The sequence below is a fragment of the Acomys russatus genome, chromosome 15 (genome assembly GCF_903995435.1).
Source record: "Acomys russatus chromosome 15, mAcoRus1.1, whole genome shotgun sequence".
In the NCBI taxonomy this organism is placed as follows: Eukaryota; Metazoa; Chordata; class Mammalia; order Rodentia; family Muridae; genus Acomys; species Acomys russatus.
In genome coordinates this window covers 52,952,795-52,968,131 of record NC_067151.1, presented here as the reverse complement: position 1 = coordinate 52,968,131, position 15,337 = coordinate 52,952,795, and the positions used below count along the sequence as shown (strand labels likewise).

General features: G+C 44.1%; 1 protein-coding gene across 6 annotated transcripts in view; it reads left to right on the top strand.

Moving 5' to 3' along the window:
- Positions 1-15,337, top strand: part of Fnip2 (folliculin interacting protein 2) — a 107,321-nt gene that overhangs the window by 47,088 nt on the left and 44,896 nt on the right. For 2 of the 6 annotated variants that reach the window (XM_051157318.1, XM_051157323.1), the window contains exons 2-8: positions 2,418-2,544; positions 5,506-5,649; positions 7,983-8,083; positions 8,190-8,261; positions 11,718-11,818; positions 11,977-12,066; positions 13,808-13,879. In XM_051157318.1, coding sequence (XP_051013275.1) covers positions 2,418-2,544; positions 5,506-5,649; positions 7,983-8,083; positions 8,190-8,261; positions 11,718-11,818; positions 11,977-12,066; positions 13,808-13,879 — 707 coding nt within the window. The remainder of the gene's footprint in view (positions 1-2,417; positions 2,545-5,505; positions 5,650-7,982; positions 8,084-8,189; positions 8,262-11,717; positions 11,819-11,976; positions 12,067-13,807; positions 13,880-15,337) is intronic. The other 4 variants (XM_051157321.1, XM_051157324.1, XM_051157320.1 and 1 more) reach the window with 3 other exon arrangements.

Sequence of the window (15,337 nt, the reverse complement as noted above, 5' to 3'; positions counted from 1 at the left end):
GTCTCATTTCGTAGTGACCTAGAACATGCTGTGTAGACGAATCTGGCCTCGAAACTCACAGAAATCTGCCTGGCTCTGCCTCTACCTCTGCCTCCTGAGTTCTGGGATTAAAGCTGTGTGCCACCACACCTTGCGGTGGTTAAATTGTTGTTGATTTTTTTTTTTTCACTTGTAAAAACGTCACCCTATATATTGTTTGTTTGTTACATGGTTCTCAGATGGAGCCCAGAGCTTTTGAAATTTCTGCCCCAGCACTTTCTTACTGAGGTGTAGCCCCAGCCCTTGTGTGCTTTAACACACATTTCAGTTGTTGTTGTTGTGTTTTGGGTTTGTTTGTTTTTGAGACAAGGTCTCTCTCTATTACATAGTTCTGGCTGTCCTGGAGCTTAGTATGTAGACCAGGATGACCTGGAACTAACAGAGATCCTCCTGCCTCTGTGTTAGGATGTACCCCTACATCCAGCCAGAGAACTTTAATAGCCTTGTATACATTAAAATTTGGCAGCAAGGGTCAATAGTCTCAGACTTCTGGTTTTGACAGAAATCTCCAGCACTCACAGAGACAGCTGGTCTTGAGCCATCCCATTGCTCTTCTGCTTTCCTCCACAGTAACTGTGCCAAACAGGCACTTAGCACGTGACGGTAAATAGCCACCCCAGGGTCATGAGGTTGGAGCAGCTTCCACCCTCCACCTGCCAACTAGGGGTCATGTGGCATGACTCCCTAGTCACACTTTGAGCATTGACAGCCTCTGGACTGAAGGCAGAGGAGCAATGGTTTCCAAAATAAATTCTGTTGCAGCGCTCCATGTCAGAGGGGCAAGAGTGCCAGGCACAACTTAGACAACAGGTTGGTGAAAGAAGGGACAATCAGAGCACTTTAAAATTTTTTTATTTTAGTTGAGGCTTAAAAAGAACAAATCTGCTTTCCTTAGAGAACATGGTTGGTATTAACCACCATTGCCTGAAACGGGGAAGGACCAAAGCTATGCAGCTTCTCACAAAAACTGTGGCCTATTGCCCTGGGGAAGGAATGCTTAGTGTTTTAGAGCTTGTTGTGTGTCAGGTGTGTGTGTGTGTGTGTGTATTTTACATAATCCACACAGCAGGTTTGTAAGGTTAGCAATTATGCACTGATTAATCCTCCAATGGCAAAATGGAAGGTGAAAGCCTTTGGATTTGAATCCATCCATTTCTAACTATATATACACAGTCTACTACTTGGACAGTTTTCATATGCCACTCCTTTATTGTCACCCACCTCTTCAGTGCCAGCCCCATATGCTATAGCAGAGTCTGCCTGGCGGTTGATACCCCTTCTGGATTCTGTGTTAATCTGTCTCCTCCCTACCTGTGCTGCTGGTCACTGCAGCCCATAGCAGGCATTACGAGGGACCTGGCTTCCTGCACCTTCCACACCTACATGTCTGCTTTTCCTAGGGCCGTCCGCTATCTCATCTTATCAACCATCTGCTTTCCTTGGCTGCTCTTTGTGTTCTGAGCTTATCCTGCCTGGGCCTGCCTGCTTCAGTGCCCCACCCGTTCCGTCCCCTACCTCCTCCAGTTAGGGCAGCCCTCTCTGGCTTCCCTCTCTCCCTTTCCTGTGCTGCACTCTGCTGCTCTGTGGTATTCATGCTAACTGTTCATTCTTCAGGTCTGCATTTCAATGGAGCTTTAAGTCCCCAGTGACTTTGCTGCCTCTCCCCTTAAATCTTGTACTTTCTGAGACAACGTCTTGCCATGTAACCATGCAAGTCTAGCGCTCCAGCAGTTCTGGCCCAGAGTCCTGAGTGCTGAGCTTATAGACGCGAGTCACTGTCGCCAGGGTGTGAGACTCTTTTGTATCCTTTAGTTTTCCTTTTAAACTTCAGACAGATTGTAGTAATATATTTATGTGTAACTATTAAGTTAATATTACCCCCCCACTAAGCCTTGAACTTCATGAGGGCAGGCTCCCAGTCAGTTTGATTAATTATTGATTTCCTAGCACCTCCTACAATGCCTCCAATACAATACAGACAAAATATGTGTTGACTGGATTGCTAACAGTGTGCTGAAAGCACATTCCCAATAAACAGTTCCTTTCTGCAGCTTCTGCTTTCTGAGAGAGTTATTACTTCTGTATAAACATGCATTTTCTTCTTGCTCAGGAACAAACTGCGTTTCATTGCTAGTCATCGTGGATAGCAAATGCATTTGGTTTCAAAGCCTCTGATCAAGCCAGACATACTAGGGGGAAGTAATAACCTTAGGCTGTGTAGTTATGGCCAGTTCCACCTGAGGAGGAGAACACAGGCACGTTGACTGGAATTGTATTTGCCCATGGTCACACCAAGCATTGCAGATAACCCAAGTTTCTCTCTCTCTCTCTCTCTCTCTCTCTCTCTCTCTCTCTCTCTCTCTCTTTTGAATCCCCAGTTGGTCCTGTTCGGAATTTGACCTGAGTGACATCCGCCTGCTAGTGTACCAGGACTGTGAGAGGAGAGGCAGGCAAGTCATGTTTGATTCCAGAGCTGTTCAGAAGATGGAAGAGGCGGCAGCTCAGGTGTGACATGTTGATTGCCTTTCAGCCCTCTCTGATCTGTTGGAGCTGTGTTGTACATTGCCTGCAGGGACGCCGAAGGAAAGCCTGCATCCCAACAGGCAGGCATGTGTCTGTGAACACAGGTGACACTTAACGGGCAGTTATAGCAGGCCAACAGTGGACCATTGACACCAAGGAGGATGCATCTGCTGGTGATCGGGATCTAGTAGCATCTCGCATAGCATATAAGCATTAAGCATAGTAAGAAAACACACTGCTGAGATTCATAAAGTGCTAAGAGCATTTGCCAGAAGAGAGGGACATTCTGTCCAGATTTTCTCATAGATAGTAAAAGGTGCCAAATGTGGCTCATTCCTATAACCTAGCACTAGATAGGTTGAAGTAGGAAGATGGTGATTTGGAGCTAGCCTGGGCTATGTAGTAAGACCATGATGTAAAAACCAAAATAAATAAAAGGTATCATGTAGCATAAGGTCAAACAAAATTAAAGGCTTCCTCACTGAGGACTTAATATGTTGATGTTCCCTGTCATCTTACCCCTCTGACCAGGGAACCTCTCATTAACTCCCCTGTTGTAGCGAAGGGGATGGTGGGGGTGGGGGACTTGGAACGGGCAATGAAAACAGGAAAGATCTCAACCCCTTTTAGCCAAACAAGGAAAGATAAAAATAATATGAGAAGAACCTAGTCTTTTTGGCAGTCAGCCAGGAAATCTCTCATCTGTCACCATAGCTAGACCATTCACTGCAGTTTAGTATTTTTTTTCAGATGCTTACAGAATAAATAAATCCATTGATGGTTACTCTTGTTTAATTACTTGCTTCCCATACTGACTAAATTCTTGAAGTCTGTAGAATTTGTGGTTAAGTAAATGGACAGTTTATAGCATGGCCTTTGACTCACAAGGGCCAGTGGGCTGTTTTCTAGCTTTATTTTCATTTCTTAAAAATCTATCTTGTTGGGGGGCGGGCAGTGCCTGCTACTGCCTGCATGCCTGTACTGCCTGCATGTACACCTGCACACCAGAGGAGGGCACCTGATCTCGTTACAGATGGTTGTGAGCCACCGTGTGGTTGCTGGGAATTGAACTCAGGACCTCTAGAAGAACAGCCAGTGCTCTTAACCTCTGGGCCATCTCTCCAGCCCCCACCTTCCACCTTTATGTGGGTTTGGGTTTCAGGGATCAAACTTATTCTCTTATGGGACAAATACTTTTACCTAATGAGCCATCTCACTGGCCCTTGTTTTCCAGCTTTTGATAAGAATCTTTGTTGGCAGGAAGGAAATGTTTGGTTGAAGGCAGTTGAGTGGGGTGGATACCACAGTACTTACAGAGGAATTCTGCCAGCAGGCTAATCATTACACTTGTGGCTAGGCGTGTTAGGTGGGTGGGGGAGAAAGCTGAGAAATCTCAGATAATTCCTGTTTACTTTTCTGGTAGTTTGGGACCAGTGGCTTAGGTGAGCCAGCATTGCTTCTTTATTTGCTGGGCAGGAAGGAGATGGCTCTACCAAATGCTTCTAACAGATGCCTTAGATGTGCATCCTCATTCCCCTACTGGAGCTGCTGGTGGCAGCAGAGGTAAAGGGCTAAATGATTCCACAGGGACCTGCGCATGGATAACTTGGTAATCTCTGATGTAGGCTTTCTTTGAAGTACTCAATTCATTAAAAAGGTAGCTTAGGCCCAGAAACATTTCTGCAGCTTGCCAAGGGCTACAGGAGAATCCCATTGGCATCCTGCTCACTGTACTGGTTCTGTTTCTAACCACAGGTCATTGCGTTCTACTGCTACAGTCTCTTCAGAGGTGAGACTTCCTGTCACCAGCTTTTAGCCCTCTGGGAGGCTGTTTCTGGCTTAAGTGGTATTAAGTAACAGCTGGAGCTAAAGAGCTATGTTGAGGGAACGCAGGATGCTCAGGATTAACCCCGCACAAGTTCAGATTCCGTCAGTGCTGGGTTGCCTTCTGTGGACCAGCAAGCACATTTTGTGCTTTGGTTTTTTTTTTTTTTTTAAACCTTCCTTTGCCAGTTCAACCACATCCTCTTGATAAGCACAAAGCATCATGAGTTTGAATCAGCCCATGACTGCAAGCATGCGCATTACACCACCAGTGTGACTGTCACACTGAAGGTTAGATAAGTGGCCTTGCACTCATGGGTTCCCTAGCCAAAGCTACATAAGAAAGAAAAGGCAAAGGAGACTCACTAGAAGCCATTTCTCATGAAGGCTGCTTCTGTAGCGAGTGTTCTATTCTGGGGTGAGTGAGGGTATCTTTGTACCTTTATGTCACTGTCATAAAAATTAGCAGTGAACGCTTGAGCGGTTATAAAGTGGATAATCCTCTGTCACCTCTGACCTTTAAAGACCATATTCCCATCATATGCCCTGTGGTTCACAGTAGCTTCCTTTTCAGGGGTTGGCCTTCATCTGTCACAATGTCATCCTGGTGGTTTTCTTTCCTGTTACACCAGGTATGTTAGAAAGAGTATGAGAGATACAATCCCACCTGTCCAGGCTAATACGTTTCTTTTCTTAGTAACATTTAGTTGGTAAAATTTTGAGTGTTAGTGGACATCTTTCTCCTCATCAGCTCCATACTTTATGTGGTACTGAACTCTCCTAAAAACCGGAAGAAGGAGTTTATGACTTTATAGTACAAGTTTAAATATAAATACTAATACTTAAATTCTTTAAGGAGAGCAACATGTCTAGCATCTATCTCCTCCTCTCATGGCCTCTCATGTCTTTATCTACTCAAACTATTTTCTGTGTAGTATCCCCTTCCCAAATATTCCAGACTCCCACGAGTGTTGTCATTATGAAGGTAAATGAAACAGAGCTTTAGGTTTTACTGGGATTCAGGCACCTGAGTGTTTTGACAGAGTTCTGCTTGATAAGGCATGTTGACATAGCCTGATGCACTTGGTGACAGTACCTTGCCTCCCTCTCTTAACCTAGAAAGCAGAGGATGTCCTTATTAAGCCATCAGCCAGGTGCTGTCAGGAGAGCGGCGGTGTCAGCAGCAGCAGCAGCAGCAGCAGCTCGTCCCATAGCTCTGGAGGACCCTTACCGCAGGCTAAGGAGCAGCTCCCAAAGTACCAAGTAAGACATGTCATCTCTAGAGCAGCTATGGGCCTGCAGAATTGATAAGTATCTCAAGAGAGGAGTGCTTTTGCTTTGCTTTGTTGTTATTTTTGTTTTGTTGGTTTTTAACACAGGTTGTCAAATATCCTGTCCATGTAGCCAGGGATGATGGCCTTGAACTCCTGACCTTCCTGCCCTCACTTCCCAAGTCTGGGATTACAGGCATGCATCACATGGGACTTGTTTTGATTTCTGAGACAGGCCCCCCCACCCCCCATATCCCAAGCAGGCATAGAACTCATCACGTACCCATGCTAATCTCAGATCTTCTTGGCTCAGTCTTCCTAGTGCTGGGATTACAGGCAAGTGCTGCAATAACCAGCTTTCCATGATCGTAATTTTTAAACCTGTAACATAATCTCATCTCTTCTGCTGCTGGTAAAACAAAGTCAGGGTCATTACCAGCCACAGACTAATAAGCCTTGAATGTCAAGATTAGTGTGCTGCATTTACCCATATTTTACAGTGCTCAAAGCTAGTTGAGAATCCCAATTGGCACATGGTCTTTGTACAAAGAAAGGCAGATTATAAATCAGAGAGGGTGGGTGGAATTTATTAGTAGAGAATATGAGAAATCAGTTGGTTTGTGTCTGAAGTGGGAAGAAGTTGATATGAGCTATAGCCAGAGATGAATCAACCCTGTATTACAAGGACCCACAAGTTTATCTTTCTCTTTCCTCTGTTGTCATCATGCAGAAACAGTGTGTGTGTGTGTGTGTGTGTGTGCGCGCGCGCGCGCGTGTGTGTGTGTGCGCGCGTGCGCGTACTTAGATGTGTATATATTGGAGTTTAAAACACCGGAAAGATTCAAGAAAGCTATTCAGGAAGAATCCTTTACTTTTCTTTGAGCTGGGGGCACACTTGCAGAGGCTGGCTATGCTTGTGTGCCTGTTGCACACTAGGTTGTTTCATTCGCTTCTTTGTCTTGTCCATAGGGTGTCATCATGGTGTGAGCACAATCTCTAAGATGGTGGTTCTCAACCTAGTTGTGACTTCCACTGGGTCCCATATTGGGTATCCTGCACATCAGATATTTATATTACAATTCATAGCAGTAGCAAAATTATGAAGCAGTCACAAAAAGTTATGAAGTAGTATTGAAAATAATTTTATGGCTGGGGGAGCACCACAACATGAGGAAATATTCTAAAGGGTCTCAGCATTAGGAAGGTGGAGAAAGAGTGCTCTACGACACTTTATAGGTGAAGAAGAGGTCTTGACCTAGAAATAAGTCATAGGGGATTTTCTTGCATAGATAATGAAACAAAAGAATGCTGGAAATGCTAGCGAGCAGATGTGTCCTGCAGAGACAGTTATATTCAGGGAGTGATTTGAGAAAGAGGAGATCCGAGTATGAAGGTAATAGTAACACGTAAGTTTGAGAAAGCAAGCTAGAATGTGTCTACTGGATTTGAAGGAAGGTGGAGTATGGAGGCCATCGTTAGAGCAGGCAGGATCAGTCAGGCAAAGCCAGGCTTCTCTGCGTCAAGAGCTGCCATTTAGCAGCCCATCCTTCAAATAAGAAGGTATGAGAGACCGGTTGGAAGGGTTTCTGAAGTATTTTTTTTTTTAAAAACTTTAGAGCAATAAGACCACCTTTATCTCTCAGATCTTCACAAGGCCCTGATTGAACACTAGTGTACCAGTCACTTTGCTGAGACTAAAGCACCACGACCAAGGCAGCTTACAGAAGGAATTTATTTGGGATTATGGTTCCAGAGGGTCAGAGTTCATGATGGTAGACGAAACACATGCTGACAGGAGCAGGAAGCTGGGTGCTTACATCTTGAACCTCAAGCATGAAACAGAGAACAAACTGGAAGTGGCAGGAGTCTTTAACAAAATCGCAGAGCCCTCCCTTGTGACATACGATCTTGAGCAAGGCCATACCTCCCAAACCTACCCAACCACCAACCGGTGACCAAGTGTTCAGACATCTGATCTCATGGGGAACACTCTCATTCAAATGACCACAACTAGTAATTATTTAGCTGACTAATACTAAACCATGTACCTTTTCAAGATCTACTCAGTACCCAAAGAAGAAGTATTCTGTTTCCTTCACAGTTAGAATTTATAAATGGAGATCATAGTCTTTGTTGTTTCAGCATATTATATATAAAGAAGAAGAATTTTAAAATAGTGATTGTCAATTACAGCCGATGATAATTGTAAGATGATCAGCTGTAGCTTTAAGATGGCATCGTGACAGCCAACTCAACCAGAGACCGAAAGATTTGTAGACAGTGCTTTCTATTGCATTGCTCCATGTCATGTTTCCCTCTGTGCAGTATACAAGACCAGCATCTGATGTCAACATGCTTGGAGAAATGATGTTCGGCTCTGTGGCAATGAGTTACAAAGGCTCCACTCTGAAGATACACTACATCCGGTGAGGTTGCCCCTGCGCTGGTTGTGAGGACTGGGATGCTGGTGCTGACTTCTTGATTTAAAAAGCAAATTTCTCCCCTCTTGTTTTTGTTTTTGTTTTTTTTTAGTTCTCCTCCACAACTGATGATTAGTAAAGTCTTTTCTGCTAGAATGGGTAGCTTCTGTGGAAGTACAAATAAGTAAGTGTGGGATTTTGTACCCCTTTCCTATGGTTTTGTGTATCTGTTCCTAGGTAAATCCTTGAGGGTTGTGAGACATTTTAAATAGGTACAGATTAACAGAGGCATTTGTGTCATTTTCTAGTAACAGCAAGTGAAAAACCTTTGGACTTTCTCAAGTGGCCCTTGAGACAGATGACTTTGTTTGTTTTTGGGAAAAGGTCTCATTAGCCCAGGCTAGCCTTGAACTCAAGTGGAACCTACTTGTAGCTGAGGATGGCCCTGGACTCCTGATCATTCTGCCTCTGGCCAAAAGAAGTGGGGTGACAGGTGTGTGCCACCATACCCAATTGAAGGGTGCTGGAGATTGACCCCAGGCCTCGTCTGTACCAGGCAAAGCTCTGTGAGTTGCTATATCCCAGTCTGCTAAGTGACGCTTTTATTTTGGATAGCCTTTTGTTCTACTGCAAGCCACCAAGCTTTAGTTCTCAGAAAAATATAAATGAAGGAGAAGAGGACAAGACTGCTTTGGTGTTTTGAGGGGTTGGGGAGTGGGTGGGGATGAGGGAACAGGGTCTAGCCCAGCCTCTCAGCCTCTTGAACACTGACTGCAGTGTGAGCCACTTCTCTTACGTTTATCCTTTTACCTCAGAAAGAATGAAGTAGTATGCTTTCTCCAGATGGGAGGGCAGGAAGCCATCTGTCTTAAGCAGTTAGCTTAGCCTTTGTGCCTGATAGGTAGTTGGGCCATGCGGTCTTTTTCATTTTCACACCTGGTCCATCCAGCACCCCACCCCCCCCCCCAATCAGGTTCAAAGGAAACTTCATTTCCCCAAATTCCGATGCCATTCTCCTCTGCCAAAGGAGTCGTCACTGTGAGAAGGGACACATGGCTAGTAGGCTTATTAGGATACCAACTGTATGCTGGCCTGCAGGCTCCCTCAGTATCTCAAGTACCTAGCTCTTCTCATCTACCTTACCCCAAACTTCTCCATCTCAGAAGCTTCCCTCTGCCAGCTTCTCATTCTTCATATGTCTGTGGTATTTTGGCTGTGCTCTTTCTCTTATCTTCCTGTCTTGGCCCACTCTACCCCTTCCATGTCCTGGTCTAGTGTGCGGGCCATATTGAATCTCTGCTCTGGACTCTTGCAGATGCACTGGCTGTACAGTCCCCTATGTCTGCATCAGCAGCCTTCCCCTCAGCTCTACGCTGGGCTAACCAGGTCCTTAGTTTATGCGCACCTCCTCGCATTACACTTCTGTATAACTGGAACACTGAAAAGTCTAAGCTCTTATCAGGAACATTTCTTTATACATTTTGAAGTTTTAAGCAGAGATGCTTGGTATACTGTTGCCTTTGTTGTTGTTTTTCAAGCCAGAATCTTGCTGTGTAGCTCTATAGACAAGGAACTAACAGAGATTTGCCTGCCTCTGCGTCCTGAGTATTGGTATTAAAGGCGTGTCCCACCACCACGAGGCTGTTGTTTAGTTTTTGAAACAGGGTCTCACATTATAGGCCCAGGGCTGGCCTTAAACTCACTATATAGCTTAAGCTAGCTTGGAACTCTGTGTGGCTCAGAATGACTAAAACTCACTATCGTACCATGGCCTTGAACTCATGGACCTCTAGCCTCAGCCTTGAGTGCTGGGATTACAGGCAGGAGCTACCATGCTCACTTTACATTTTTAAAATAAAACAAATGACTTGTTACACTTTTACTATAAAACATAAAGGGCATAAATTAAGCAGCGTGCTTAGCAATAAAATGAAAGCAGTTTTTCCTAATTCAGCTGCGTATTTGGGGACCACTGAGCAAGTCAGTCTTTGCCTACCTTCCACAAGATAGCACTTACCTCTGGAGCATCACCAGTAAAACGAATATAGGAACTGATGTTGATTTCTTACCTTATTTACTTACTGATATATTACATTGTGACCACAGTTTCCCCTCCCTTCCTCCCATTCCTTCCCCCAACCTCCTGTCTCCCCTAACCCACTTCTCTATTTCCTTTCAGAAAAGGGCAGGCCTCCTAGGGATATCAGCCAAACATGGCAGATCTGGTTGCAGTAAGACGAGGCACCTCCCCTCATATTAAGGCTGGATGAATCAACCCAGTAGGAGGAAAAGAGTCCCCAAAGCAGGCAAGAGTGTCAGAGAAAGTCCCTGCTCTCACAGTCACATGAGAACACTAAGCTACATAACCAACCATAACATATTGTAGAGGAGCTAGGCCAGACCTATACAGGCTCCCTGATTGCCAGTCTTTGCGAGCTCCTATGAGACCAGATTACTTGATTCTATGTTCTTTTGTTTTTTGTGGTCCTTTCCTCAGTTCAGCCTAATGTTTGGCTGTGGGTCTCTGCATCTGTTTCCATCAGTTGATGCATAAAGTCTCTCTCATGACAACTGGGCCAGGGACCAATATATGAGGATAGCAGAATATCACTAGGAATTATTTCCTCGACTTTTTTCCTGGCCAGTCGTGTTTGGCTCTATCCTAGGCCTCGGGGTCCTGGCCCTCCAGGCAGTGTCAGTAGTGGGCTCCCTGAAGCCATCCATGGGGGCCCACTCCCACAATTTCTAGCCCACCCTGACACATCTTGCAGGCAACACAAATTGTAGGTTGAAGGTTTTCTGGCTACGTTGGTGTTCCAATCCCTCCCCTGGAATTCTTGTCTGGTTACAGGAGAGGTGTTTAGTTTTTATTTTGGGGTACAGAGGGAGCTGTTCAGACATAGTCTATGTAACTTTAGCCCAGGTGGACATGGAACTCAAGGTTCTTTTTTTGTTTCTACTTCATGAATTCTGGGATTATAGGCATGCACCACCATAACTAAATGCTACTTCATTTTTATGAACTTTTTTCATATCTTTGGCAAAACCTAAATGTTTATTTATCCCACTAACTCTATAAAAACATATTAAGCTCAGATTTATGTAAAAATTATTTTTTATTGTTCTGTGCCATTTTCAGTGACAGTTTTATTTTAGCAAGAAGCTAAAATAAAATATTAAAAAAATGTGTTCTGTTTATTTTTATGAGTAGTTCTAATTTTCTTAAAGTGAATCATAATTTTTAATGTGTCTTACTCCTGAAACAAGTTGCTAAATTATTAGTAGATATTAGCCGTGACTTAAAATTAATTAGTATTGTGTGTTTATTGAAAACCCTTGAGATGAATAGTAACATCTTAGGTGTCAGTTTCTAGAGCAGAATTTAAAAATGAGTAGCAGTATGGGAGGCGTCAGCTCCTGATAACAATTAGAAGTTGGTGTCTCATTTCAGACACGTGGTTAAGAATGCAGTTGCGAGGATTGGCCGCTTCCAAAACATTTTCATTTTCTTTCAACATATTGCTCCCAGCCTGCCATCCTAACTCCCCTTGGTAGATGTGAAACTATTTATTTATACAGCAAAATTCTGAGTGACTGATCAGTTGTTGTCTTTTTAACTCCCCCCTCCCTTCTTGATTAGCCTACAGGACAGCTTCGAATACATCAACCAAGATCCTCAGGTTGGAAAACTGAACACAAGCCAGAGCAGTTTGGGTCCTTGTCGCACTGGAAGTAATCTAGGTAAAAATGAGGCGCACAAACAGATTCGCTTTCAGCACTACTGCTGGGGACGTGTTTTGCTTTATTTGAGTTTGTTGTGTTCGGGTTCAGTCTTACGTTATCTTTAACCCCTGTTTATTTGTGTGTGCCCTGCGTCCGTCCTCTGTGTTCTGCTCTAGGTTTGCTCCAGGCGTGCAGCGGCAAACTGCTGCAGGGGCTGTCCGAAGGAGGGCCGCTCCGGCTCACCCGGAGCGCTTCTTTCTTTGCAGGTTTGTGTGGAATGCTGAGCACAGTGTGGCCCACACACCTTAAAACTCTATGCAGGTTCTTAGGGGGGAAAAAAAGCCCATTTATTATTCTCTAGAAACCCAAAGGGCTTTTGTAACAGAAGATGCTAGTTTCAAATGATGCTGGAGTCACATGAACCTCTTTTGTGAATGTCTTTGCTAATGGTACAAATGCGAGCTGACTTTAATCTGAAATGGGCCCTTAGTGTTTCTAGGAGAATTAATTTCTTCTGATTTCCCCAGGCTTCCTCTGCTGCTGTGAGCTGTTTCTCTTTGCTGTGGCATCTTTTATCCATTTGTTCACCTGCACCCTTGCTTGCATGGAGTGTCTAAGTCACTCTTTTAGGAGCATGGAGTTGTCAATTAGCACTCTCTCTCTCTCTCTCTCTCTCTCTCTCACGGAGTTGTCAATTAGCACTCTCTCTCTCTCTCTCTCTCTCTCTCTCTCTCTCACACACACACACACACACACACACACACAGTAACTTTCTCTCATACACATTAACTTACTCAAATCATTTAAATGCAATGTCTAGATTCTTTATAGGTGTAGTAGTCTTGATAATTCTGGATATTTTCTGGGGTCTAACTGGCCTTGCCAGCAGTGGCTACTCAGTGTCCATTCTAGCGTGATTAACAAGCATGGGCAATCTTCATGACTAATATTTATAGTTATGAGAAAGGTAAATTGGATTTTTTCATCTCTTCCTCTTCATAGCCTGAAATATGCTAAGCATTGTAGTTTTCCGAGGCTCTAATGAAACTGATAGCGCTGTTCCAGCCCCTGACAGAAGTACAGCATGTTCATATGCTCCCTTTAAAATGTGAAAAATAAAGATGTCTCCCCGCAAAAGATGCTAGCAAGTGATATTCATCCACAACAGTGGCTTCATGTTCATTGGAAAAGTTACTAGAACAGGCTGGAGAGATGGCTCAGAGGTTAAGAGCACTGGCTGCTCTTTCAAAAGGTCCTGAGTTCAATTCCCAGCAACCACATGGCGGCTCACAACCATCTATAATGAGATCTGGTGCCCTCTTCTGGCGTGCAGATGCACATGTAGGCAAAACATTGTATATATAAATAAATAAATCTTTTTAAAAATGTTTTTAGAACAAATTCTCACCTACCTTTCAGCCCAGGCAGTCTGAAGCCTTCTAGGTATATGTGCTACTTAGAGTGTTTTTCCAAATTTATGCCAGGACATGAGTTCTTCCTGAATAATGATGTTACCATGTATTGGGAAAAGAACTGGAGGAAAAAAACTGTTTAAAAAAATTGATGTTTTTTGTGTCTGCCAAGAAAGTATGTTATAAATAAACATTTCTAGATTTATGGAATGGCTTTTAGCTGTTTCTGTCCCTAAACTGTCAACAACTATTACTGAAACTAATTAATTATAAAGCATCATGAGGGAATGGCTGAGACAGTGTTGGTTGTAGTAACTGCATGGATGGTCTAATGTACATGGCCACTTTTAAAAGCTGGCTGTCACTCAGAAGAATCTGTAGTCTCCAGCATGAAGGCAAATGGCTTGGTGGGTTTGTTTCTTCACTTCTTGTCATCTTTTTATCTATTTAATTTGCTATCTTTACTTATTATATACTAGGCCGTCCATCAATTGCAGTAGCCTACTTTGAAATCTTAATAATTACTGAAGTCATGTTTTAAAATGTCTCTGTCTTTGGAAAGCCTAATAATGTTTTCCTTGTCTCTTTGTCTTAGCGCACAGCACCCCAGTTGATATGCCAAGCAGAGGGCAGAATGAAGACAGGGACAGTGGCATTGCTCGGTCAGGTACGGCATCTTACTGGCTTAACTGATCGGGTGGACTCTCTATAACCGGAAATAGGAAGTAGAGAGGTAGACCTTGCTCTGTTCCTCCCCTTCCCCACCCCCACTCCCCCCCCCCCCCCCTTTTTCTTTTCTTTTCTCTATATTCTAAGTCTCATGTGTCTGAGGATCTGAAACTTTGATGTCCAGCACCTACGAATGATTGTGCACGCTAAACTAGTCTTAATACTCAGATGTATATGAGACTAGTGTATGCCAATGGCTTTCTTCCAGTGGCAAGCTCTGTTGTGCTTGCTGTACTCGGGATATGCTTGCTGACTGCTTAGTCAAAGGATAGAGCAGGCCTCTGGCGGTCAGTCTACCTATGACAATGGGAGGCGCGTCCAGCTGACTTGCCCACCCTTTCTATCCTGTGATGCTGGTCTAGATTGTTCCTCGGGGACCCTTATCTGCTCACTTGGAGCCCTTGCCTTGCCTAATACTGTCTATAAGGCCTCATGGTTTCTGCTTTTGTGCACAAATCTGCTTTTGATTTTTAATTTGTAGTTCAGATCTAAGGTCAGTTCTGATTTTCAAGGACCAGGAGGCATGTGGAGCTTTCATTGCCTGATGAATGTGCATCCTCCAGGCAGCCTTGCAGTGAGAACCAGGGGTGTCCTACTGGTCTGTCCTGTGATATGTGATTCCTTTACCAGAGGCCCATCAGTTGAGTGGCACTAGCATTCATCAGGCCTTGCTGTCTTTCCTCCTGTCTTTTTACCCATTCATCCCCTGCTGTCACCCCCAGGTTCTGCCCCCACTGTTTCTAGGCAGTGTCAGAGCCCTTTATTCACCCTCTTCATGTCTTTTCCAGAGTCACTAAGGAAATGCAATAGTTGCTGAATCTCACTGTTTCTTTATTACATATGTGTTATTAACCCAAAGTTTTTATTTCTGGTTAAAATGGGTTCATTTTGATTTTCTCTGTGAAGTAGGGTTTGGAACCTTCAGTCCAATTATTAAACCTGTGTCATTTATACTGAGTACAAGCAAAGTCTGGCATAGTACAAGATCTTATGTAGCTGATTGTGGTGGCGCACACACACACACACACACACACACACACACGCGCGCGCGCGCGCCCTTAATCCTAGTACTCTGGAAGCAGAAGCAGGCTATCTCTGTGACTTTCAGGCCATCCGGGACTACATACTGAGACCCTGTCTAAAATAAAACGAATGAACGAATGAATGAATGAAAGAAAAAAAAAAAGCTAAGTAAGTGAACTGCATGTACTGTTGCTCAGGATAGTTTCATCCTTCCCTGTGGTTCCCGGTGTGCTGTACTTTGAGTTCCGCCGATTACTCAAAGACTCTGAGTACATGAAGAAGCGTAACCAAGCATAAAAGGGGCTGAGCCCTGCCCTGTTGGCCTGTGTGGGCAGGCCTGGCTGGAGCTGGCCTTGGTGCGCGACAGCTTCAG